General features: G+C 42.4%; 1 protein-coding gene across 7 annotated transcripts in view; it reads left to right on the top strand.

Annotated features, from left to right (window-relative positions):
• Positions 1-2480: 2480 nt before the first annotated feature.
• The window catches only part of LOC119743128 (eukaryotic translation initiation factor 4 gamma 1-like), a 51809-nt gene continuing 28049 nt past the window's right edge, over positions 2481-26240 (top strand). For 2 of the 7 annotated variants that reach the window (XM_038219491.1, XM_038219488.1), the window contains exons 1-12: positions 2481-2591; positions 2727-2874; positions 13074-13155; positions 15875-16171; positions 16867-17013; positions 17552-17620; positions 18122-18245; positions 19587-19834; positions 21715-22579; positions 22856-22965; positions 23288-23642; positions 24367-24494. In XM_038219491.1, the coding sequence (XP_038075419.1) occupies positions 2798-2874; positions 13074-13155; positions 15875-16171; positions 16867-17013; positions 17552-17620; positions 18122-18245; positions 19587-19834; positions 21715-22579; positions 22856-22965; positions 23288-23642; positions 24367-24494 (2502 nt within the window). In that variant the 5' untranslated portion in view covers positions 2481-2591; positions 2727-2797. Of the gene's footprint in view, positions 2635-2726; positions 2875-13073; positions 13156-15874; positions 16172-16866; positions 17014-17551; positions 17621-18121; positions 18246-19586; positions 19835-21714; positions 22580-22855; positions 22966-23287; positions 23643-24366; positions 24495-26240 lie in introns of all 7 variants that reach the window. The other 5 variants (XM_038219493.1, XM_038219492.1, XM_038219494.1 and 2 more) reach the window with 5 other exon arrangements.

Below are 26240 nucleotides of genomic sequence, written 5' to 3'. Positions count from 1 at the left end.
CACTCAAACACGCAGAGAAAACTTTTTGTAAAGTTTTATGGTCTCTCTCAGAATTATAACTGACGCCGCGCCAGCATGTGGGCATCATAGTAGGCCCAAGTAGGCCTTACGTATAAAATTTACGTTTAAAGTCTGTCGTTCTGATTCTGAAGCCAGGGGCGTAGCAAGGTCATTGGGGGGGGGGTTGAAATGGGGCGGGGGGGGGGGGGGTTGAAATGGGGCGGCGGGGGCGGGTTCCATCTGTTTTCGTCCCCTAATAAAAAAATATATATATATAAACATTAAGATCTCGGCCATTGAGTGACCAAAAATTATAAAACTTGGTACATGCATAGAACAATTCATGAACATACCCAAACATTTCATAACTCGGTCAATGGGTTTTGGAATTATGGCTAACGAATGTTATGGTAATGAAAGATGCGCAAGACTCGAGGCTAAAAAGTCAAAACAGCTCGGGTCGCGAATTTTTTTTTTTTCCACTGACGACAAGGCTTTCGCGGAAAGAGTTGAAGGGGAGGCGGATATTCCGCCCTGGGGTCCGCTCATAAGTTCGACGCCCCATAAGTCCGACGCCTCGTAGCTCCGACCAGTGGCGTAGCCACCGGGGGGGGGGGGGGGGGGCGTGGGGGGACCGCCCCCCCCCCATGAAACCTTGTCGCCCCCAGTCGGCCCTCCACTGAGATTTTGAGTTTCTAAAAAAAATATCATTGATCTACATGACGCCATGGGCGTCAATCCTGGGGGGGGGGGGGGGGGGGGGGGGGACAGGGGACATGTCTCTCCCCCCCCCCCCCCCAATTTTTGAACTCGTGTCTCATTTACAGGGCCCTATTATGTACTACAATGTATCTCTTGCTTTAGAAAATATTGGTTAAAGTGGTCAGAAATTGCCTCAGATAGCACTACAGAGCATTTAGAATCCAACATTTTTCGGGGCCCTTAAGCGGGCCCCGAACCCCACGCCTAAAACTCAGAATTCTGAGGCTGATTCAATGACTCCAACCTCGAAAACAATGTTCAAAAAATGTTCTAATGCCTTTAGCTGAGAAAACCTCGAAAGATAATGTTTACATTATTATCTTTTGTGCTGAGATAATTATTGGTTAAAGTGGTCAGAAATTGCCTCAGATCACACCACAGAGCATCGAGAATCAAATTTTTTTTGGGGGGGGGGGCCTTAAGCGGGCCCCGAACCCCACGCCTATATCTCAGAATACCGATAGCTGATTCAATATGACTCCAACCTCGAAAACGATGTTCAAATAATTATCTTTTGCTAAGAAAATATTAGTAAAAGCATGGAGGAAAGTGGTAAGAAATTGCTTCAGATCACACCACAGAACATCTAGAACCAAATTATTTTAGGGGCCCTTAAGCGGGCCCCGAACCCCACGCCGTAAGGGCTTCGTGCTTCGCGCTTCGTTCGCGCTCGCATTAGTTCTGATCAAGGTATGTCCGCCCCCCTACTTTTGAGAAGCGATTGACGCCCCTGCATGACGCCCCCCCCCCATGAAATGTTCCAGGCCCCCCCCCCAGCGGCCCCCCCACCCCCCACTGAAAAATTCCTGGCTACGCCACTAGCTCCGACGCCTCATAGCTCCGATGTCTTATAGGTCCGACAAATTAAACGCCTCGTTTTCCGACGTCGGACATACGAGGCGGAATAAATAAATATTATGCCTCATAAGTCCGACGCCTCATAAATCCGAAATATCGGACTTACGAGAGGTCGGACCTATGAGGCGTCGGACTTTTGATACGGCCCCTCCGCCCCGGCCTGTGTGGGCCCTTTTAGGGTTTATGACCCCAAGGTATATGGCACTAACTTGCGGGACGCTTTGTGCATGCATCCTCGGCCGGCCCAACTCGAGGCTAGTCTGAGCATGGAGGAATAAGAATGGTCTGAGTAGCACCCGTGCTCCACGGAGCCCCATCTATATCTCCGGTCGAACATTCGCCGTGGTATATAAGTTACAAACTGGAGGCCAGCTCGATAAACGAAACATTAACAGAGCAGTACAGTGCTGGGGGGGGGGGGGGGGGGCATGCGGCCAAATGACAAGACTGTCGTGCCACTTGTCCTTAAGTCCAGTCCGGTTATAAAATATTTTTTAAATGTGTATATGCGCGCACAGAAAACAGCCATTCCTCGATCGGATATGAAGTATACTGAGCAAAAAAAAGCTCCGCCAACGGTAAGTTATGGATGAATAATTTCTCGGACAAAATTAATTTTGACTTATTGGAGAGCCTGCCATTAATTCAAGCGGAGTTTTGTGCGCGCGTTATAGAGACGCAAAAGCATCCCTAAAATAAAAACCTTTCTGACATGGTTGCAGACCAGACGCCACAAAATAGAAAACAAAGTCGTTTTTCCCCTTATCGTATACAAAGTGCAACTTGAACTAAAGGTTTAATTAGTTTCACAGATCTACGCGGCGGCGCGGCCGCGGTTCGGTTCTATCAATTAATTATGGCGCCGCCAACGGCCACATTTCATAATTTCAATGACGTATTTGCTTTCCGAGTAAGGCACGAAATGTGCCGAACTTTTGTCTTCGTCTCCTAGCCGGCTATCGCAAGCTAAGGTTAGACATGTGTTTATTCTGTTTAAATCATACATCATCCTTGGTAAATATGGGACTTTTGAACGACATTGGACATCGTTGGTAAGAGGAAATTTATTGATGATTATATTTGTGTAATTTTTCTTCATTTCACAGGAGATAACGCCAAGAAAAGGCGAAAAACGGCGAGTCCTTTCAGGGGACTACCGTGACTAGTTCACGTAGCGATGAGCTATTCTCACAGGGGCAACAAACCAATAGGTGTGCCACCGCAGTTTCAACAACCACAGATCCAACGTCAACCGTATCTTTTTCATTCATATATAATATAATGCTCATCAGTGCACTCGATTTGTGCTTATCTGCCGCTGTATTAGAAAAAAAAAATCGGAAAGTTGCATCGGCATGATCAGCGTGTCGTACTCGGCGATCGGCCATTTTGTTGGTTCATTCCATTTCGCCGGCTTCCATATTGTCGCCACTTCGGTGATCGTGATTGCGAAATCACGTAGATTTTGCATCCTTCGTATCCCAAAATCCCGATATTTACAGTTGATCACAGAGTTGATGTATCAATTGATGTTGTACAGATGTTTTTGCCGGATTTGTGAGCGAATATCACGAATGTTGACAAAAATAAGGTGGGGAACAGTCAACATGTCCAATGCACTTCAACACATGATAGGTGTGATACAGTGATCTGCCTTATCATCATGATCATGCATTGTGTTTCTGTATGTGTGGGTATGGATGCCATACAACAAGAAGTTGCATAGCAAACTGCAAATCAGTCATCTCTAGTAATAGTAATTTTGTAATAATGACTGTTCTTGATGATGAGTGTCATGTCCTACATGATACGACAAGTTTAAATAAAAACATCCATGACATGCGCCTCATTGATTGTGCCATTCTAATTTTTACATAAATTTTTTCTTTGGCTGTTATTGTTCGTATTATAATAAACAGCAGTATACATATTTCCCCCTTTTCCAAAGGTATTATCACCCAGGTAACTCACATATTTTTCTGTTGGTGGCATTTCAAAATGTATTAACAATTACAGCTAGTTTATTTCCCTATCAATTTTGATGCAATTAAAACCTTCAAAGTTACAACATGGACATCACTAATGTTTCCCTACATCAGCCATCAGAAAGCAATTACATGTGCTAAAAAGTCAAATTTAGCTGGGAAAATATTAACGCATTCACTGAGGAAACTCGTGGAATTTTTCCGACCAGTCTTGTTGGGTTTGTGTACAGGGTGTCAAGTGATGTCCAGGTATGGAATTCTGACCTTTCATCTGAAGTTTCATCTCCAGGAAAAAAAAAAAATTACTTGCGCAAAGTCTGCAAGTTACGCCTAGGTTTTACTTGCACTTGTAAAAATGTACTTGCCAGCACTACTTATGCATACAGGTAGGGCCAGTGATTTTTCGCGATTGCAGGAAACGTACGGAATTTGTGGAATCTGCTCTTAGAAATGAAAAATGGATTTGGAATCTGAAGAAAATACTTCTGCAATTTTATTGATAAAAACCACAATTTGTAAAATGTATTGAGTCCAAATCGAATTGTTGATGGTTGATTGGACAGACAAATGAGCCTTGTGTAGATCACGATTTCATTGTAAGTGTGTTTTATCTGGGCCAAACAGTGGGCCCACCCTTCTATCTTCACGAGACCCATAACCTAAAGTTGCATGTGTAAGATGCGGCCTGCCTTCCTGCTTACGGCATCCATGCTTTGTTACATCAAACAGGATGTGTCCCATTGTTGACTTCCTGGTCTTGGGCCCTCGTCGGTAGGGCCCAACAAGGTGGATTTAGGAGAATGACCTTGAATTGTTTACAAAAAAAAAATTGTAAATCATCACCGAGTGGAAACCACAATGTGATGTCATTGCCATTGACGTACATACATTACATTCATGTATGAGTAATGATTTTGAAAATTACATTAGGCTTATTTAAAGGGAAAATACAGCATTTGCAAACATCGAAAAATAAAACTACCAAATCATTATGAAATACATGTACCTTGCTGGACTGTTAGTGAATGACAGTGTAAAGCATCCTGTAAAATCATGGCACCTGGTATACTGTCATTTTCAAGAAAGTGGTATTTTTGTATCAATTTCCAACGCTGGTCGGCCGACCAGCATTGGAAAAAAACTGGCTTTGTTTCAAATACTGGCCCCAATTGACCATCGCACTTGTTTGCAATCGATTACACACCTATGAACGGGTACAAGCCAGCTAGACTGGTTCCCTGACCTTACAATTCCCCAATGTATGTAAACTGCTCTGTTTCTTCTTATATGGAGTCAGGGAACTAGACTACAGGAAAATGATTGTTTTTCTTGGTTTTTATAGCATTTTCGAACCCAAAACCTCAAAAAAGTCAGTGTAACTATACTTGCTATATATTTCCAACCCCCCAATTCCATCCATTTCTGAAAATTACAGCAAAAGCAAATGATGTATATTCCCTATAAAACAATCGGTGAAATTCAGGCTGGAAGTTGCAATTCAAAACAAAATTGCCATTACCACTTAAAATTAAGCAAAAACAGCTACTGGTCTGGTGCCAAAATAAAACCCAGTGATTTTTTATCACAAATACTATCTTACAAAAAAATATTTTATCAATGCACCTTCAAACTGAACAATAAATCTGCAAAATATGAGGTATTTGTGTGTGTTTTTTTCAGTAAAGTAAAACTGGGTGTGAACATATGACAACTGAAAGTTGAGTTTTAGGTAACACTCATGACACGCCCGTTTGCCTAAGGCCAACTCCTGAAATTTCAAAAACAACTTGACTTCCTCTTTCTAGTACTTGTCTGGATTGCCACTAAAGCTTTGGCAGACTTTGTGTCAGAGTCAAATATAAACATTTCCAAACTCAGAACAGACCCTTTGCCCATTGAGCCATGGCAGTGGGCAGTTATTCCTGTGCACTCCACTTGATCAGATACTTTGTGATTTCATTGTAACTGAATTTAACCCTCCTATGCAAACAGGCATTCTGAGCCATGCTGTTAACTTGGGTCAATATTGGTCAAGTGGCCCACCCATTGGTTTGTTACAAGGGTGCAGACCAGTAAATCGGTCCGAAATTGCCTGCGCCGGCCAAATCACGATTTGCATGCCCTCAAAATCTTCAGTATTTGAGCATGCTGTGGGCCATGAACTTGAGGGTTTGTAAAAAATATGGGTTGAAGCCGTGCACAGGACTGGGAGCTTGCAGTTCTGTGTAATTTGGATGTAATTTGGACCCTAAAAGCGCTCTATTTTGCAATGGAGTGTAGGCATCGTTTTTCAAAATGGCGATGGGCTTCAGGACTATTTTCAGGGGTGATCATCTTCAGATGGAAATTTCTCCTAAAAGTCATCAGGTGACCCCCCGAAAATTGAAAAGAAAATGAAAGATGATGAAATAAGCTTTAATTTGATGTGTGTCTCGAACACCTTGGAGAGTTGTGAGTATTTTTCCCAAATTTCTGAAGTGGGAGCATTTACCATTGGGGTCTATGGAAGTTTATTTACTGGTCTGCTACCACAAGTACAACAGGGGAAGTGGAAGAACATTTGTGACCTTATAACCGTCTGTGACCTTATAACAAATGTGACCACTGTAATGGCGCACCGTGCAAAAGGGCTATAGGATTTACTGATCCTCGTATCACAAGGAATCCGCTTTCTGCAATAGCCAGTCCCGCATGTTGTACCCCAGAGTACATTCTAGGTAGTGCCCGATTATTTTGAAAAACGGGCTCCAACGACCATTACGAGTAAAAGATTTGGCAAATTCTGGGAAGAAACAAATTGGCCTTAATGCACGAGTCGGCCATTTTTGTCGAGTTCCTGCCACGTATTTCATTAATTGTTAACTGTTGAATGAGATGGCGCCAGACTTTTTATGCAGCCTAATTTTACTGTCTTTTTTTTTTTTAAATCTGGCTTTAAACATTAGGGAATGTTTCATTACAAATTTAAGATTATTCATTGAGGCAGACTGGCATAAATTAGTAATTAATTTGCTTTCATTTCCCTTTGCAAGTTCCACAAATTGAGATTTTACATCACTTTCAACTCCATATGGCCGACTCGTGCATAAGGCCCATTAAATAGCATGTTGTTGTGTAATATTTCCTCTGTAAAACTGACTTCAATACAATTGTAAGATTTCAGAAAATTATTTTTTTTAGAGATCTGTTATTACATTGATCCTTTTAGTGAGCTTGGGGTGATTAACTTCTGCAGTTCGTTAGCCGATGTTTTTATGTTTTCCTTATTTTTATTAATTCTATAAATGAAAGCGTTTATGCCTACCAGTAATTGTTAGCATTCTTAGAACTTGTGCCTTCACATAACTGAACAAATTAATGATTTCATGTGGTGGGTTTGTTGGTGAAAAAAATTCTGTGGTTAATATTTTCAATGATAATTTTTTACAAAGATATTTGTTTACCTTTTAACATTTAAAATTCGTCCATTTAAACATATAGGCCCTACCTTAAAGGGAATATATACATCATTTGCTTTTGCTGTAATTTTCAGAAATGGATGGATTTGGGGGGTTGCTTGTTTATAGTAAATATTGTTACACCGACTTTTTTGACGTTTTGGGTTCGTAGATGCTATAAAAATGAAGAAAAACAGTCATTTTCCCGTTGTCTGGCTCCCTGACTCCATTTAAAATGAAACAGAGCAATTTATAGACGTTGGGGAATTGTAAGGTCAGGGAACCAGTCTAGCTTGCTTGTACCCGTTCATAGGTGTGTAATCGATTGCAAACAAAACCGGACTAACTAAATATGGTCAATTGGGGCCAGTATTAAAAAAAAAGCCAGTTTTTTCCAACACTGTTCGGCCGACCAGCGTTGGAAATTGATACGAAAATACCAGTTTTCTTGAAAATGACAGTATACCAGGTGCCATGATTTTACAGGATGATTTAGACGGTCATTCACTTACAGTCCAGCAAGGTATTTCAAAATAATTTAGTAACTTTATTTTTTGATGTTTGCCAGTGTTGTATTTTCCCTTTAACACTGATTGTTAACATTTATGACTAGTACATATTTAATAGTGCTGGCACTTCCCAATATTCATAAAAAAAATTCCATTCATAGTTACGGTATTCCCAAGACCCATAGATAGTGTGACATGTACACGTGTACACGTACATGTACATGTGCATGTACCGTTTGCACACACTATCCATTTATGGGGAATTTTCAGGAATTTCTCGTAAGTGTGTCCATAGTTTCAGTTCTAGATGTACATGTAGGTTGTGTGTGTTTAGTGTTTATGTCGCCCATGATTGATGAGAAACGGTAACATTTGATTAATTTTTTTTAAGTATAAAAAAATTTGAAACTGAAGTCATATCCCAGATATGGGAATGTATGGAAAAGCATGTGCCTAGGATAAAATGATTCAACTCAAAGAGAAATAAGCAGCACATCATTATAACTCATGAATGATTCATGAGGTATGATGGCACCCGTGCAGAAAATTGCTTCCTCGCAGCTCATGCATAATTCATGAGTCTAGTCTGAGATGTGGATGGGTTTGATGGGCAAAGGTCAATCGTCCGAACATGATTATATTGGGTCAACAACTCGGCCTTTTTTGCAATGTCACACCTCATGAATTATCCATGAGAAAAGTATCCTAGCACAGCAGTCATGCAGCATCTACCATACATGTACTGCGTGTAGGCCTACCTCATGAATTATTCATCTAATGTCTTATTACAAAGAGATTAAGTCAACACTTATAATGTATTTCTCAACTATCAAACAAATTAAGCTTTGAGAGATCCTACCTTAGGCCCCCCCAAAAAAGTATCCGGTTTCTGGTATGCGTACGCGTCGCCGTAGCCATGCGCGTTGGCAAAATGAAAAAGTTTTTTTTCAATGAAAGATGATGTCTCAAAACCGCCAAACTCACTAGTTTGACTGGAATCCTGCTGCTGCACAATTTTAATGTGTTTTTAGATTGGGTTATGGTCGAGAATAAGCTTTATGTGGCCTCTCTGGACTCCCATATATTTGCACTAAGTTTAGTCGGGCACCATTTGCAGTCATCAGCCGACATTTGAAGCAAAAAAGTCAGGTAAAAAAAAAAAAGAAACCGCGTCGCCGCACCACTTTTTGGGCAAGCTCCATACCAGAAACCGGAGACTTTTTTTTTTGGCCTTATGATTAGGAATAATGAAAAAAAACCCCAAAAAACAAGGTTGCCATCATTTCCCCATGCAGTAGTGAGCACTGACTTGCAAATCGTATTCATACCTCATGAATAATTCATGAGCCCGCCTTCCAGTCTGGGCAAAGGTGGGTTCATCCAGAGGTCGGCCATGCCCGCCATGCCGGCCAGGGGCCTTGTGATTGGGCCAAGGGATGATGCATGGTTACCGTGCCTACATGTATCTGCCAGGGCTGACTCCCCTGGGGCAGATACATGGAGAGGTGGATAACGTATCCATGTACGTGCATCAGTGAGCAAACGTCTTCCTTGCCTGGAGGGTGTTTGCTCAGATGTTTCCCTGTCACTAAAATTGTCTAAATCATGAATATTTCAGAACAAAATCCCAAGGCTTTTCTGCAAGTCACTGATTGAAAAGCATTAACTTCACATCAAAAAGCCTAGATGGAACACAATAACTACAATTTTAAATTTGGAAATTCCTAGAAATTAACATTTTTAATTTGTGTAAATTTGACATTTTCCATTCGTCTTAATTTATTTTGTTATTTTGTTTTGGTCTTTGTACTCTTTCCCTTTTCGATCTAAACACATGTCGGGTATGAGATTCCATTTGTAACCACTCATTTTTAGAGATGCTGATGTAAAATTCCTTCAGGTACAATGTAGGCTCCTTTTTTTCATTGCCTCCTTACGGCAGTTGTACAAGAAAGCGTTTACCCCAAAGGAATAAAATCTATTCTGCATGTGTTTCAAAGCCTCTGTGCAGTTTCATGTACCAGTGATAAAGCTGCAGAGTCCTGCACAGTACTGGATTGCGATAGTGAGCTCTGCGCATATAAATGCCCAATGCTATCTCCCAAGCCTCATGGCAGCACGGTAGTCCGTACTGTGTGGTATCACTATCAGTGTGCCAGGGCTGCCATGTGTACAGGCATGGAGCTCCATGGTACAGGCAACCACGTGCATGCACACAGCACAGGCCATGGATAATTAGTCATGTGAGAGTTCAATTCCACGTGCCATGCAGACTCATGCAAATATGCTCTCTGGTTAGGCCCAGAAATTTTTTTTTGTGTTTATGGTAAGGCCATCAAATTATCCAGGTACGGTGGGAAAATAATTTTTATTGTATCAATTTTTGTATGCTTGTCATTAACTTGTACTTTGTTTACTGTTACAAGTAACTTTCACAGTGTTCTGTTTTTAATTAACCTGTTAATTGTTAATTGACCAATAACACACCAAAAACATTGCATGGGGAAGACTTTCTATTTTTCAAAATGTACCGATGCCTCATTTTACATTTTTGGCCAAAGGTGGCGATAAAATGTTTTGAGGTCTGTTATTTGGCCTAAACAATTCCAGGTAGTTCGGGTGACCGTAAACACACTTTTCTTTACGCCTTACAATGTGACATATGTACCGGTATTTTCCCCTGTTTTTTATTTAAATTTATTATTTTATTGTTTAACTTTTTCCTCGCATCTTTACATTTTTCTGAAATACACGTAGCACACATTTTCCCCCTCCATTACACTTTAGACACATCCACCACACCCCCCCAACAAAAAAATCTCATAAAATTGAAGGACCAAGATTTCTGTTTCCGTATAATTTCCATGCCAGTGAGCGCATTGTGTCGTTGAGTGCACTCCGATTGCCGTTTCTGCATAAGTAATTTATCCTATTGTGATGCACTGCGACTTACCATTCAGCAAATTTTTTTGTGTGCAGTCGTACATTTGTAGCTGATCAGTCATGCTTCCGAAGCATTGGAACACACTTAAGAAGCATGGCTATTGTATGTACATTGCATTACATTGGTTGATTTCTTGGAACAGAAGTGAACAATTTAATACAATGAACATTCAGTATAATGACCATGAACTCTGTATGACATTTGGGCTAGGTATTTTAACTCTTTCAGTGCCAAACTCGTACATGTACGAGGTATATTTGTTAGTACAAAAGCGCCAACCTCGTACATGTACGAGGTAATGTTCGTACTTAAATTGCCAAACCTTGTACATGTACGAGGTAGAGTAAATATGTTATCAAAAGGGGGCGCTCTCGCTCTTTCTAATGGTACCATTTTCATGCATGTACAACCTGTATTTATTTTTTCATCGAGTTCTTGCGAGAGGGCGCAGCACTAAATCTCGTATATTCTGCAAAAAGTGCAGAATTACCCTGTGTTCAGGCCAGTGTTTCAGGGTGTATCACTATGTTTGTGACTACTTTTGACTTTCCATTATATCAAGGATATACCAGAGAGCATCAACAACAAATTTAGTGAGTAAAACTTATTTCCTTTTTTTTTTACAGAATTTTGAACAATTAACAAAAACACTCGAAGTTGGGTACTTTAGGGTTAAACTTTTCAAATTTAGCGGGCACTGAAAGAGTTAAATGTGTGGACAGTGTTTTTGTTTTACTTTTTATATAAAAAAAACAAATTGTCCTTGTTTTTCCAGGTTTACAACATTACATTTACTCATGTTGCTAGCACCCGGACTTTGGGCAAGGTCCCTGGCATTTAAATGTGTTTATGGCCTCCGACTAGCGCCCCTTGAACAAAGACATTGACAAAATGGGGAACCGCCAACATAGGGCTGGATAGCTCAGTTGGTAGAGCACCGGAACGGCAATCCGGAGGTCGCAGGTCTAAACCTCGCACCAGTCAATTTCGTTAACTTAAAAAAAAAAAAAGCGGAAACACTCACTCTTAGTCACGCAATTTGATGACTTTGAATTTGCATTGTTTACCTTTTCAGTAGCAAACGATAATCTCAGATTAATTTATAAATTGTGTCAATGCGGAAAAGTAAGTTATAAATTGATTGAAATCACTGATATTTACATGTAAAGGGTACATATACCTTATATATGTACAAAAAAATTGAGAATTAATATTTTGTACATTCTTTTGGTGAACTGAACATATGTTGATTTTTGCATTGCAAACAAAAATAGAATACATAGATATAAAATATAATTATGCTCATTTTACCCCAAATACAAACTTACATGAACCCAGCAATGACAACTATTTTCACCACCAAAGATTTCACAAGACAATAGTCAAATCATTTTGGAATCGCAACCAGGAATAATTTATGTAATTGCTGCAACCTCTCCACCACGTGCACAGGAATATCGCCATTAAATGTACAGTGTACACGTGTACAAAGCTTCGCCACAGCTACAATGTACATGTACATAATATAGCAAGCATTCCCTGTATTTGTGTAATGTGCATAGCTTCAGGCAAAATAAAATGGATATTTGCCAATTCAACTAGGATTCCTCTCCCCCGTGAATAATTTCAAACTCTTTGCTTTCCGGGAAATCTCTGCAGTCACACCCTCATTTCCTGGACATTGTCGGAAGTTGTGATTTATATTTTTTTTTTAGTTTTAGTATCTCACGTTGTTGAATAAAGGTCATTGGTGAATTTTTGTCCTGTTTCAAGAATTCGTTACGCGACGAATGTGAGTGAGTGGAAACCACATTGTGATGTGGTAAATGCCATTTATACCCAATGAGTCACAGTCGCATGCCAACACAAATGTTGGTTTGTACGAAATACCAGATAAATTGCGATACTTTTGTCGCTAAATGTTTGGAATGTACATACATGTACATATGTAACTACTGGTTTTCTTTTTACAAATTGTGGGAATTTATTTCCCCCAAATGTGGTCAGGATATTAATTATAGCCTTCTATGGAGTAAATAAATGTATTACATTCGACTAGGGAGACAATATTTATTATTTTATGTTGGTCACTGCAAATTCCCATTTCGAAAGGAAAATATAATTGAGTGGCTTAAGCAATTTCAATAGTTCAATAGTTCAAGTTCAATAGTCTCCTGTATAACGTTTGATATGTCTAGACATGCAAGCTGGGCGCCAGCCAGTTTGAGTCGACTTTACTAAATCGTGACGTCATTTCATTCCCAGATCGGGACTAAATGGTTTGATTGGTCAATTCGAATGCAGTGTTTTGTAATACAACAGCAGCCGGGCGCATTATCGCATAACTCGATACATAGCGCGTGACACAGGTTTTTTTTATCAATTGTCTATGACGCACAACGGGTGAATGACGGAAGACTTGATATAAAAAGTGCCCTCTGATTGGTCAAAATCTGGAGGTCAAGAGGCAGTTGTCTTGCCTAATTAATCAGCGAATCTGCTCACATATCATAGAACATGGCATTTGCCGTGGTCTATTGGACTATTTTGAGAGAATCCTTAACCTAAGAATGCTCAGATTGAGAAACTCTGCAGCACAGCAACTGAGATCGGATCAAGAGCACACCCAAGTCACCCACAGACAGCAAGTATTTCACCCGGTAAGTTCAAAATGATTCCTTTCAATACTGGGACCCTTCAGTTCTACGGACCCTCAAGTACAGGGACCACAGGACCACAGAACTCTATTAAGCATGCTAAGAGAAAAAATAATGACAAATCTTGATTTGGCTTGAGTGGGCAATTTAACCCTAACTCCCTAGGCCTTTTTGCTAGGATGTAGCCTCAATCCTGCAAAATCCTCCAATTGGCCTCGTGGAAAAATAGCATATAACCTCAATCCTGCAAATTCCTCCGCTATTTCTTGAATATGGTCCATGGAGGGGTGACCACTGCCTGAATCCTGCCAAATCCTCCGGCTATGACTGTCAATAGGCTGAGGCAGAGGCAGTGACATCCTGGAGCAGTGCGGAGGATGTCAAGTATAATCAAGGTCTAAATTTATACACGGCTGAGCATAAACAACACGAGGTCGGGCCCAAGACCTTGACACAGTGCGTACTCCGAAATCAGCAACGCACTTTTGCCATGTAACCTCAATCCTGCAAATTCCTCCAATTTGCAAAAAGGATTTTGGAGGATTCAGGGCGGTTAGGGTTAAGCATGTTAAGAGGGGAAAAAATGACAGTATACAAATCTTGATTTGGCTTGAGTGGGCAATTTAGAGCCCAGTTATAGGGCCCAATTTCTTGGCTCTGCTTACCGTTAGCGAAAAATCCCTGCTTACTCTAGCAAAAAATTATGTGATTACGGTGAGTGTATTTCACGGATTAGTGAGGAGTTTTGGCTTATGTGCATGCAGACATCTCGTAACTAAGGATTCTGTGCTTACAGGGTTAATACAGAATGTTTATTATTATTAATCATTTCTGGTAATGAAATCAAGGATTCCTCAAAAGCGCCCTAGGCACTGTAGCTCGCAAGCCTGAAGAAACCTGTGGAGAGAAGACAATGAGAACAAATTACAGTTTTAGAGGTGGGAGGAAAAGCCCAGAAGAATATTCTGGGGAAAACCCACGGAATCAGGTAGGGACTGAAAACCCAATCCACATGTTGGACCAGGCGGGATTCGAACCCGGGTCACAGCGGTGGAAGGCGGGGAAAGTACCGCTACGCCAACCTGAAATGAAAGCAATTACATACATGACATAAAGCTAGTTACAAATAAACATCATTTATGCTAGTGCGGTAAGAACAAAATGGGGATCGTAAGCACGGAATTCTGTTGGTAGCAGAGCTATGAAATTGGGCCCAGGTCTGTGCGCAATGGGTTTTATTCACGAGTCGGCCATTTGAAATTGAAAGTGAGGTAAAATTTTCATTTTTGGAACTTGCGAATAGAAATGAAAGCAATTACCTGGTACATAAAGCTAATTACAAATTAACATCAGTCTGCTCTAATGAAGAATTTACAATTTGTGATTAAACATATCCTAGTGTTTTAAGCCACATTTAAAAAACAAAATTGAAAGTGAGGCTTGGCATGCATTCCAATCATAAAATAGTCTGGCACCATCCCACTCAGCAGTATACAATTTATAAAATACATTCAAGGAACACGATCAAAAATATGGCTTCCTCGTGAAAATAAGGTTTCTCTTCATGTAGTTCATGGGTGAAATTGGCTAGACATCAGCTGGGACTATTGACACCACAACAGCGCTACCATAGAGCCCACTTCACTGCTAGGCTCTGCGGCCACAATGGGAATCCTGAATCCCATTGGGAAAGTCAGTGATGCATGATCAATGAGATTGGTCAGCCCTATTGTGTGCTATCCAGATGTTTGATTAATCTGTGGGTGACTGAAGTTACCATGCAGGCCAGCAGGCCATGCAGGCTCAGCATTTGTTGTGTTCATCCATGCTTGACTCGGTACATGGATGATTTTTTGGCTGTGAAAGTACGCTGGTCATTTTCAACGATTGGTTTTGTCACACCTGGAAAAAAAGACACATGGATGCCAGTAATAAATGGCAAATTGTGGAATTTTGTTGTACACTGTAATGTTTAAAAGTCTCTTGGTAATTTCTTTTTTTTACCCTAACGTATGTGAATCCATCAAAATCCACACCCCTGTTTAGGGGGATTTTGGCGGATTCAGGATACCTCCATATTGCACAAATTGGGGGATTTTGATGGATTCAGAATTGTAAGCCTAGCGGAACTGCAGGATTTTGATGGATTCAGGATACCTATATATTGAGCTGTTGGGGGACTTTGGCGGATTCAGGATCTCAACAGATTTACATCCGCCTAACTGGTGGATTCTGATGGACTCACTGGCCACCAACATTTTTTTGCATGGCACAATTGATGGATTTTGGCGGATTCAGGATACTTTCTAGTCAAAGAGCCCAAGGGGTTAGGGTAAATGAAAAAAGTCAGAACTAATGGGCATTCAGCTGATGGCCACCAAAATTTTCTATAATTGAAACCGCCAAATAGACCATATGCGTTGCAGGTGCGTGTACGTGTATCTCAGAGGCTTTTCTTGTTACTTTAACAATGAAGAATGCACAAGAGGTTTAGCTATACAAAATTATCAGCTGAACCAATTCTTAGCCAACAGCAAATTTTTGTGTTCAGCAAAAATCACTTGAGAGCCAGGACCAAGCAGTATACCTCGCATAGTCTTTTTGGCCTCTGGTCTGTTTTTGTCAAGCAAATGTTTTTGCTTTTTGCACTGAATTGTTCACAGGGCACTGTATCATTTCTAATGCTCTTTTTTTTTCCTTCACTCTTTTCCAACACCAACAGTCAACACGGCATCCAAGCCCAGTACCTATCCCAAACACGGGAGTACTCCCCGCCAGGGCCTCCCCGTCCCCGTCCTCTAGCCCCGGCGTGGCCAACGCCGCCCCCCAGCAGGGCCTGGCGGCCATCCCCCAGCCTGGTGCAACCCATGACATGAGCAAGCAGGGGGCCTCCAGCCACCCAGGTCTTGCCCCCTCGCCCCACCAGCAAGGCAATGTGGTGGCCCAGGCGCCGCAGCAGACACCACACGGGGTGATACTACCGCCGCCATATACCATCATACAGCAGCAGAGACCACCGGTGAGCTGTGTGTTTGTTGTTTATTTGACAATTCCCCAGGGATATTTTATAAAGACAGTACAAGTATTCAGTCCAAGTATACTGAAAATGAACAGTTGTTCAAGGTAATTATACAACGTTTACACCAAAAATTATTGTGGAATACATAATACTTGACTGTAAGTGAATAATTGTCTCAAGCTTCCTGTGAAATCATGACATGGTGAAATCGTGACGTGGTGTGCTGCCATTTTCAAGAGAAGTGGAATTTTTTGTATCAAATTCCAATGATGGCATCATTGGGAAAAATAGACTGACTTTTTTCAAATACTGCCCCCAATTTACCAAACATAGTTAGATCCACATTGTGTTTGCAATCATGAACGAGTACAAGCCAGCCAGTCTGGTTCCCTGACCTGACAATTCCCTGACGTGTATTAATTGCTCTGTGTCGTCTGAAGTAGGGTCAGTGAACCAGACTACAAGAACTGCATTTACTTTTATTGGCTTGTTCAGCTTCTATGAACCCAAAACTTCAAACAAGTCAGTGTGACAATATTTGCTGTAAAATACTGACTCCCAAATCCGTCTTTTTCTGAAAATTACAGAAAAAGCAAATGTTGTACCGGTATATTACCTTTAAAGTTGCTTAATTTCGCATCAGAGTAGCGCATTAACTTTGTCCATTTCTTCTTGATTACTTCTGTCATTTTTAGCAGGTCTACATGCAGCGAATCAGCGGCCAGGCCAACCAGCGGGGTGGCATCCAGCTCCAGCAGGTGCCCACCTCCGCTAATCAACAGATCTCTGCCGGCCAGATGAACTCTCCGTTCCTACAGTCACAACAGCAGTTCATGGTCATGGTGAGATTTCAAGCCTGCTTCATTTTTTTTCTCTTGCAAAATTTTCAGTAGAAAGGCCTGTTTCATACTCGGCGCAAAACCGAACGTGACTTAGTGTCTCACGGCAAATGTTTGCGCTATAAATTCCCAAACGTTTAACACATTTCTAGTCCGGTGAATTTTGCTGCAAATGTTTTCCAGTCGTCAAATTGTGCTTTGCAGTCGCCTGAAGTACAAACCGGTCATTCAGCAAGATTTTGTTTTCTTTACAGAATAGTGGCAAATTCCTTTTACTATATTTGTGTAAATTTCTAAACATCAGCAGTCGTTACCTTAATTCCTTCAAAACTCGCCATAACAGTATTGCACTTGCCCTGAACTCATGCAATATTGTTGTTATAGCTCGTGCAATATATTCTTGTATCCCGTATCCCCCTCAAAAGCCATCCAATATTTTTTTATAATTATTATACATGTGTAGTCCGCATGGTACATGAAGATGATTTTTTCCCACGATGGAAGGTTTAGTGGATTGTTTGTTTTGTCTATCTTCTTGCAGTATCCACCACAGAGGGATCAACAAGTGTACTCCCAACAAGGGCAATACCAGGGTCAACAACAGACACAGGTGGGGATTGTGGCACTTGAAGAGCCCCCCCCCCCCATCTCTCTTTCCCCTCCCACCTCATCTCCCAACTCCCTTAAAAAAGCGCGATGTAGACTTGAGCCTGTTCTAAACTCCATACTACTGCAGTGCCAAACTGGGCTGCGTTTTGGCGACCGCCCTTCGCCTGGGACATGTTGCCAGTGCACCGCGAAATCGCCTGACCACAAAATTGTTCGCAACGTCATAGGAAGACGAACGTTTTTTGTCAGTGTTACCCGATTTGCAAGGAAAAGTAACTTTGGTCAGAACTATGACATTGCTGAACCAAACGGTTCTAAACACCATGCTATTGCTGTGCCAAATTCTTTTGTAAAGTCAAATTGATTTGAGTTTGTTACGGCAGCAGCACAGCATTAAGGACAGGCCGAATTCTTCAAAAATTGGGTTCTTTTTTCACTTGAATCGTTCATTTCAACAAAGATTTCTTGTTCTCAATTTTTTTGTTGGTCATGTTAATCTCAGTATCAGCAGAGGCAAGTGTACCAACAGCCACAGTTCACAGCACAGACGCCTCAAGGACAGATCTACCAACAGCCCAGTACACCCCCGTACTACGCCAACTCACCACCCGTCAATATACAGGGAGGTAAGCCTGCACACCGTCTGTAATTCTCACTAGTGTCTCTCCCGGTAATCTCCCCCAACAATCCCTTTGTGTCCATTGAGTCCAGTACTCTCTGTTAGTTAAAGAGGTTGTGGAATGCTCGAAGACATTTCCGTCATTTTTTGGGTATATGTAGCCTAAGGTGTGATGAAATAAAAACGACTATTGTTTCTGTCATGAAATGAGTACAAAGGGTACTTTTGAGAGCTGTTTTTCAGGTCCTGTTTCGACCTGAACGTGCAATTTGTGTAAAAGTCGTCGTTGCGGGCAGCAAACAAAACACAGTAAATCGTGACGTAATAAACAGGACTCCCGATGCAGAGTAGCATGAACGAGTCCTGTTTATTACGTCACAATTTACTGTGTTTTGTTTGCTGCCCGCAACGACGACTTTTACACAAATTGCACGTTCGGGTCGAAACAGGCATGACAGGACTTGAAAAACAGCTCTCAAAAATACCTTTTGTACTCATTTTATGACAGAAACAATAGTCGTTGTTATTTCATCACACCTTAGGCTACATATACCCGAAAAATGACGGAAATGTCTTCGAGCATTCCACAACCTCTTTAATCAGGTAACAGGAGTGAGACATTGAGCCCCAAGATACTATGCAATGGCTGTTCAAGTCTTAATCTAACTATAATGCCAGGAATCTCTGTGTGTCTTTGTGTCTGTCTGTACTTCGATTATCTCTAGAACCGGGCAATGTATGAAGTTGAAAATCGGCGTGTGTATTGCTCGGGACCCCCAGAATGTGCAGTCTCAAGTTAAAAGTTGTTGGTACCGTTATGAGCAGTTCTCGAAATATCTGCAATACAGCTGCAAATTAGCCCCATTTGTCTCATAAAATATTTGGCTTGTGTGCATAGAGCTATCTGACCTTCACCGGGGGCTATTCCATTATCAACAAAGGGTACTTCATTGCGGGGGAATTCCGTAATAAACAAAGGCACACTTTTCTTAAGTTTTTCTTACTATAATTCGAGGAATATTTGTGTGTCTGTCCACATGTGAAACGTGCATACCTGTGAGTGTGCGTTCAACTTGTGAAAAGAACACCATTGAATCGTGTGCGTTGTTTGCTGGAGCAGTTCTCAAAAACGCTGCAAGCAACCAATACCAGCGGCCAAGCAATTTGCCCCTTCCGAACAGGCACGTTTTTAACGGGCACTGCACTAGTCCATCAAAATTTAGCATAAATTGGCATTGGATTTCGACGGATTTCAGGACGTGAGGGATAGCCAGACAATTCATCACGGTTATTTCTCGGGATGTATCCTAATCTTCTTTCATTTGTTCCCGACCCCTTCCAATTCCAGCCCCAACGTTTTTCCAGGGATCCAACCAGCCGGGCGTGATGGTGGCCCAGCCACAGATCCAGCAGCGCTATCAGGTGCCCCAGGCACCCCAATACAACCAACCCCCAAAGAAGAAGAACATCATACGCATCGTAGACCCCAAGTCCAACCAGGACATCACGGATACGATCATCCGGGATGCCGGCAGGTCTGCCAGTAACCAGTCCCCACTTTCAGGACTTTCGAGTGCTTCAGATACGCCTCCTGCTGTGAGTTGGTCCGCCCTTTATTTATTAACCCTCACCCTGCCAGATGCAACAAGATTTAGTTGGTCAAGAAAAGTCTGTAGCATTGGTTAGATAACACAATCGGCTTAGGCCAAAAAAAAATTATTCGGTCTCTGGTCAGCGCGCGTCAACCTTTTTTTTTTTTTTAAATTAACACGGAAGCTACAACAGCGCCCTCTTGTGCCGCGCCTCCTCAAATTTTTGTACCAAGGAGCACCAAGGAATGGGGAAATTGCACCAAGGCAAATGATAAAGGGCACCAAGGCAAATGATGGAGGACACCAATGTATAATGAGGACACAAAAAAGCAACATAGTACCCACCTTGTCTGTACAATACAAGCTTGAAAAAAAAAAAGCCACCAAAAAAACCGCGTCGTCGCATGAATTCCGGAACTTCGGTCTGACCAGAGACCGACTATTTGTTTTTTGGCCTTAAAGGTAATACACAACATTTGCAAATATCAACAAGAAAAACTACTAAATTATTACAAAATGCCTTGCTTGACTGTAGGTGAATTATAGTCTTAAGCATCCTGTGAAATCGTGTCACCTGGTGTGCTCTGATGTTCAAGAAAAGTGGAATTTTTGTATCAATTTGCAACGATGGTCAGCCGACCCATCATTGGGAACAGAAATGACCTTTTTAAAATACTGCCCTCAATTTACTACATTGAGTTGGTCCATATTTTGTTTGCAAATCGGTTACACATCTGTGAACTGGTGCAAGCCCGCTAGTCTGGTTCCCTTAACCTGATAATTCCCTGCTGTCTATGAATTGTTCCGTTTCGTCTGAAGTTAGGGTCGGGGAACCGCACTACAAGAACAGCATTTTTTTCTTTGTATTTCCAACATTTATGAACACAAAATATGCCAGTGTAACAATATTTGCTATAAAGTACTAATCCCTAAATCCATCCATTTCTAAAAATTACTGGAAAAGCAAATGTTGTATATACCTTTAAACTTCCAATTCAAGTCTCAATGTACAATGCCTCTGGTGGATACCATGTTGGCTGGCAGCCGTTGGCTCTGAAGCTGTTTGGCCTTGGCGTCTTGTTACACTGAGCAGGCTTCTTAATTGGACAACTGTACGTTGTTGCTTTCAGCAGGGTTTCTGGCCAAAATTCCCTATTAAAGGGAATGTACAACATTTGCTTTTGCTGCAAGTTTCAGAAATAAATGGATTTGAAGATTAGTATGTTATAGCAAATATTGTTAAAATGACTTGTTTCACGATTTGGGCTTGTAGATGCTGGAAAAACCAAGAAAACCAATCATGTTCTTGTAGTCTGGTTCCCTGACCCCACTTAAGATGAAACAGAGCAATGTATAACCTTTGCGGAATTGTAAGGTCAGAGAATCAGTCTAGCAGGCTTGTACCCCTTCACAGGTGTGTAATCAATTGCAAAGAAAACGTGGAATAACTAATTATGAAAAATTAGAAGCACTTTTTGAAAAAAAGCCAGTTTTCTCCAATGCTGGTCAGCCGACCAGCGTTGGAAAAATCCCATTTTTCTTGTAAATGACAGCACACGAGGAGCCACGATTTTACAGAATGTTTTAGACTGTCATTCCCTAACAATCCAGTAAGGTATTTCGTGATAATTCGATCATTTCGTTTTGTGATGTTTGCAAATGTTGTATCTTCCCTTTAAAGAAAAAGCTTGTTTTCAATCTTTTGCTGCACAATCATTTGCACTTACACTTTTTGTTTATAAGTGTCTTTTCATTTTCAAATTGTCCTTGTGTAGATTTTAGTTCGCCTTTTGTAGTCTGCACCTTTTAGTTTTGCTTGTGTTTGTCGCTGTGATGTGAATCGCTTTTTTTTCTGTCCCCCTTCACTCTGTTTTAATCCAACAGTCTCAAACACCTCCACAGAATTACCAGGCAGATGAGAAGAAGGCGGCCATTCAGGCAACCTTCGCTGCCCAGGTAGCACGCCTGGCCCTTGACAGCCCTGCCTCGACGCCAACAGAAACCCAGTTTCCGCCAATGGCTGAAGTAGAGCAAGCAGCGGTCCCCCCACAGCAGCAGCCACTGCCTGGACTCACCCAGAAGCCACCAGCGGTCGGGACGGATGTCCAGCCACAACCAGGAGTTGCACCAACTGCATCCAGTCAGGTGGTGTCAGCGGCGGCAACAGCAGAGCCCAGCCCAGCCAGCCAGGCCGTTAGTGCCACGCTGCCAGCTCCAGAAGCCAAAGCAAGGGAGCCCCCGACACAGGTCTCTCCCTCCCCTGCCCCTCCTCCTGCTGAGGTGTCTTCCAAGGAACCAAGCCAACAACAGGCAGGTGTGAATCCCGTCGCTGCCACCGCCACTCTCACCTCCACCACCACCAGCAGTGCACCGCCTGTGCAGGCACAGTCAGCACCACCTCCGTCCACAGATGCCGTGGACGCAAGAACTGAGATGCCACCACCGAGTGTCATACCCCCACGAAGGGGTGAACTCAGTAAAGAGCCCAGGGACTCACTAAAGGGTGCTCCCCAGGCGGATGCTAAGTTGCCTCAGGAGGCTGCCAAGCAGCCTACGACGTCTGCACCCGCTGCCAAGGATGAGTCCGAGATAGTAAAGCCAGCTGAGACACCTGTTATTGCCTCCCAGACAAAGTCTGAGGAGAGTTCGGCAGGCAAGGAGCCCAAGGTAGAGGAGGTGGTGACTGCGAAGGAAGTTGCCGGAGAAGAAAGTGCAGCACTGACAAAAGAAGAAGAGAGCAAAGAAGCAGGTAGGGAAAAAAAGGATATATCTAGATTGTCTTTCTTGGTAATGTTTTTTTATTAAACATGGTCACTGACATGAGCTGTTTCAACCATACTGAGTTCTGGATGTGCGACAATATTTTCCAATTGTCTTGTGCATGTATGTACAATGGAATTTTGTGTCTTGAAAGGTATCTTCTACTACTTGTAATGGGAAATTCTTTTTACTTTTCAACAATTTTTTTTAATGGCTTTTGTGTGTTTGTCTGTCTCAATTATTTCTTTGGATTTTGTCCACGAAGCAGCAACAAAAGAACCCAGTAAAAAGAAAAGTCAGAAGAATCGATTCAGGGATATCGACAAGAAGGCCCCAAAAGACGAGGATGAGTTTGAGGCTTACCGCTCCACCGAGGTGAGTTCTGGAGCCAATTTCATGAACTTCCCAAACACAGAATATAAATACTTAAACCCTGACCTTCCCAAATCCTCCGAAATACACTTTGCAAAATGGAGGATTTTGCAGGATTCAGGTCAATTAAAGTGCAAGTCTGACTTTAAGCTCACTTTGTGATGACAGGTCACGTACGAGAGCATTGTAATATACTACCAAATTTTAAAAGTTGTCCAGCCTCGGTCACCTACTTCAAAGGAGGTGACTGGCGTTTTCAAGCTGACCCTAATTCAGTCGCAACAAAATTGAGCATGCTGAATTTTCCCCTGACTCCGCCCCACAGAAACAGGCGGAAAACTCCCTGGAAAAAGAAGAAAGCGAGGCAGAGCCAGCGCCAAAAGAGGTGGAGAGCCCCACCCCCGAAACCCAGCCCAGCACAACTCAGGAGGCCGCCGAGAAGCCGGAGACGGAGCCTGAGCCGGAGCCGGAGAAAGGCATGGAGGAGGCGGCGGAGGCTGAAGCAGCAGGCAAGTTGGAGCAGGACAATGCGGTGGTGGTGGTGGTGGACGGCGAGACCGCGCAGGAGCAAGAGAAGGTGGAATCGGAGAACGCCAAGAACAAGGAAGAGGCCGAGGACACGGAGCCCAAGGAGTCACTCAAGGACAACAAAATCCAGCTCAAGTACACTTACAGGGAAGGTAAGTGAGGCAAAAGAAAAGGCCTTTAAGGAAGATTGCAAAATTAAACAGGCGGTAACCCATGGTTTACCTCGAGTTTTACGAGGTTTTTATGAGGTTTTTACAAGGCTTTATGAGGTTTAACAGAGTTTTGTGGGGTACCTCAGGGTAAAACCTTGAATGACCCCTTGTTTGATTTTGCATTCTTCTCTCATTAACCCCTACCCTCCCAAATTCTCCCAAGTCAACCAGGCAGTTTTGGGGGATTTTGGAGGATTGAGGAAAGAGTCAATTGATTTTGGAGGATGCATTGTATCGAGGTTGTAGGCTGTGCCATGTGTTGTTTATGTTCAGCCATGTGTTGTTTATGTTCAGCCATGCATTATTGAGGCCCACGTTGTACTGGATAACGTCGCCACCATGTCTCATTGAATTACAGTAATGTGTGCAGTAATGTTGTTGTCACGTGGTATATAGCGTGCTATATCTTCTGTGAAACTTAAGGGGGCTTCTTTTGGTCAATTTTCGGGGACAGACTAGGGCAACATGATTTTCGCATAGGACGGCGGCCAGGGCTTGTACGCACAATCTCCAGTCAGCGTTACTGTTGTTTCTTGGCACTGGGCGTCGCATTTTTGAAATCTAAATTTCATGCAAGAGTTTCATGCAAGACGGCCAGAGCTTATTGTGCACTCGCATTTCTTTTGTTAATCCTTACTCTCCATTTGTATAATTTCGAACACAGACCAGTGGAGCCCCATGAATCCGGAAGGCAAGAAGCAATACAATCGGGACTTTCTGCTGCAATTTCAGCAAGACTGCAAAGACAAACCAGAAGGGCTTCCACACATTCCAGACATTGTGCTGGACAAGGTATACCCAAAACAAAGAGAAAAATTTCCCACCATCTTATTGAACCGACATCCGGCCAGAAGGCAGACATAAAGATCCAACCTCACTGTCTTATGTGTCCAACAATCTATATTGATTTAGGGACCGTGACCATTCAGCCCTGGTATGAAAAGGGCCCCCCGGTACCTCGTCCAGTCCAAAGCCAGTCCGGTCTTCAGCCCAGTCTCGTCCGGTACATGGTCCTGTCTGACCAGAAGTTTTGAAGTCAGTCAGGCGCATCAATTTATTGCCCTTCAGAGAACATCCAGAGCAGAACAATAGCAGACTTACCGGATTAAAGATAAAATCCTTCCATAACGCCTTGGTAATTTACGGTCCCATTGTGTGCGAAACCGCATGGCAGGGGTTTTGATCTGTGCCGACGAAAGTGTTCTATTGTTTCGCGCTGAGAGATAAAAAAACCACAAGCGGGTTTCTTTTGGGGATATATTACATGTGTCAATACTGTCAAACAATAGACCCCAGGATAGAGGAGTTCCTGATTAGCAACCGGACCAGCTCCTAGGCCGGTAGCTGGGACGGTACGAGAGGACTTCTTGGGAGGGTACAAGCTTACCGGGGGGCCCTTTTCATACCGGGGCTGAATGGTCACGGGCCCTTAGTATACCTTATATATATTCATGATCGAGAGCCGAATTCCCACTGGTCCCCACACCATTGCGTGTCAGCTGCTAGTATTGCTGTTTACCAAGCTCACAGGCAAGGATTCACGCACAGGGTAATTCGCATTCTAAGTAGAATAGCGCACTGGTTACCCAGTAATATTCTGCCAATATCGCTCATGCTTAACAACATTTTGGTGAATATGTTTGAGGTACATGTATAACAAATGTAACTTGGCTCATTTCGAATTGGTTTATTTCGGAGGTTTTCTCCAGTCTAGATGCCACAATATACAAATATAACATGATTTGAGGGTGGATAGTCGATATTAGCTCCCCTCAGTATTGGAAATTGACATACTAGTTCCCTCGGCTGTCCCGCAGGAACTTGTTTGTCAACTTCCAACATGTCGAATAGCTCGAGGAGTTAATATTGACTATCCACCCTTAAACCATGTTATATTGATATATATTTGCAGCATCCAGACGGCAGACAACCTCAAGATTTCGCAAAAAACATAATAAATATGATTTATGAAATATCGCACACATAATAAGCCAGTACGGTATTTCAACTGTGCATGTGCACAACGATATGGTCGCAGGTCAGTCGGGATAATCGAACATTTCGAAGGCACATGAACTCGGGCGCACAACACTTAGGTGTAAATTACCAGCGGAATGGGCATGCTTGAACATTACGTAACATAATTTCAGCGATGTTATCCCGAATGACCTCGGGTCATTGAAATACCGAAATGGCTTAGGGACCGTGACCATTCAGCCCTGGTATGAAAAGGGCCCCCCGGCACCCCGTCCGGTCCAAAGCCAGTTCGGTCTTCAGCCCAGTCTCGTCCGGTACATGGTCCTGTCTGACCAGAAGTTTTGAAGTCAGTCAGGCGCATTAATTTATTGCCCTTCAGAGAACGTCCAGAGCAGAACAATAGCAGACTTACCGGATTAAAGATAAAATCCTTCCGTAATGCCTTGGTAATTTACGGTCCCATTGTGTGCGAAACCGCATGGCAGGGGGTTTGATCTGAGCCGATGAAAGTGTTCTATTGTTTCGCGCTGAGAGATGAAAACCACAAGCAGGTTTCTTCTG

Source organism: Patiria miniata, unplaced genomic scaffold, assembly GCF_015706575.1.
Source record: "Patiria miniata isolate m_02_andy unplaced genomic scaffold, ASM1570657v1 HiC_scaffold_6, whole genome shotgun sequence".
In the NCBI taxonomy this organism is placed as follows: Eukaryota; Metazoa; Echinodermata; class Asteroidea; order Valvatida; family Asterinidae; genus Patiria; species Patiria miniata.
Note: the sequence above shows the minus strand (reverse complement) of the source record. Positions and strands in the feature narration are given on the sequence as shown.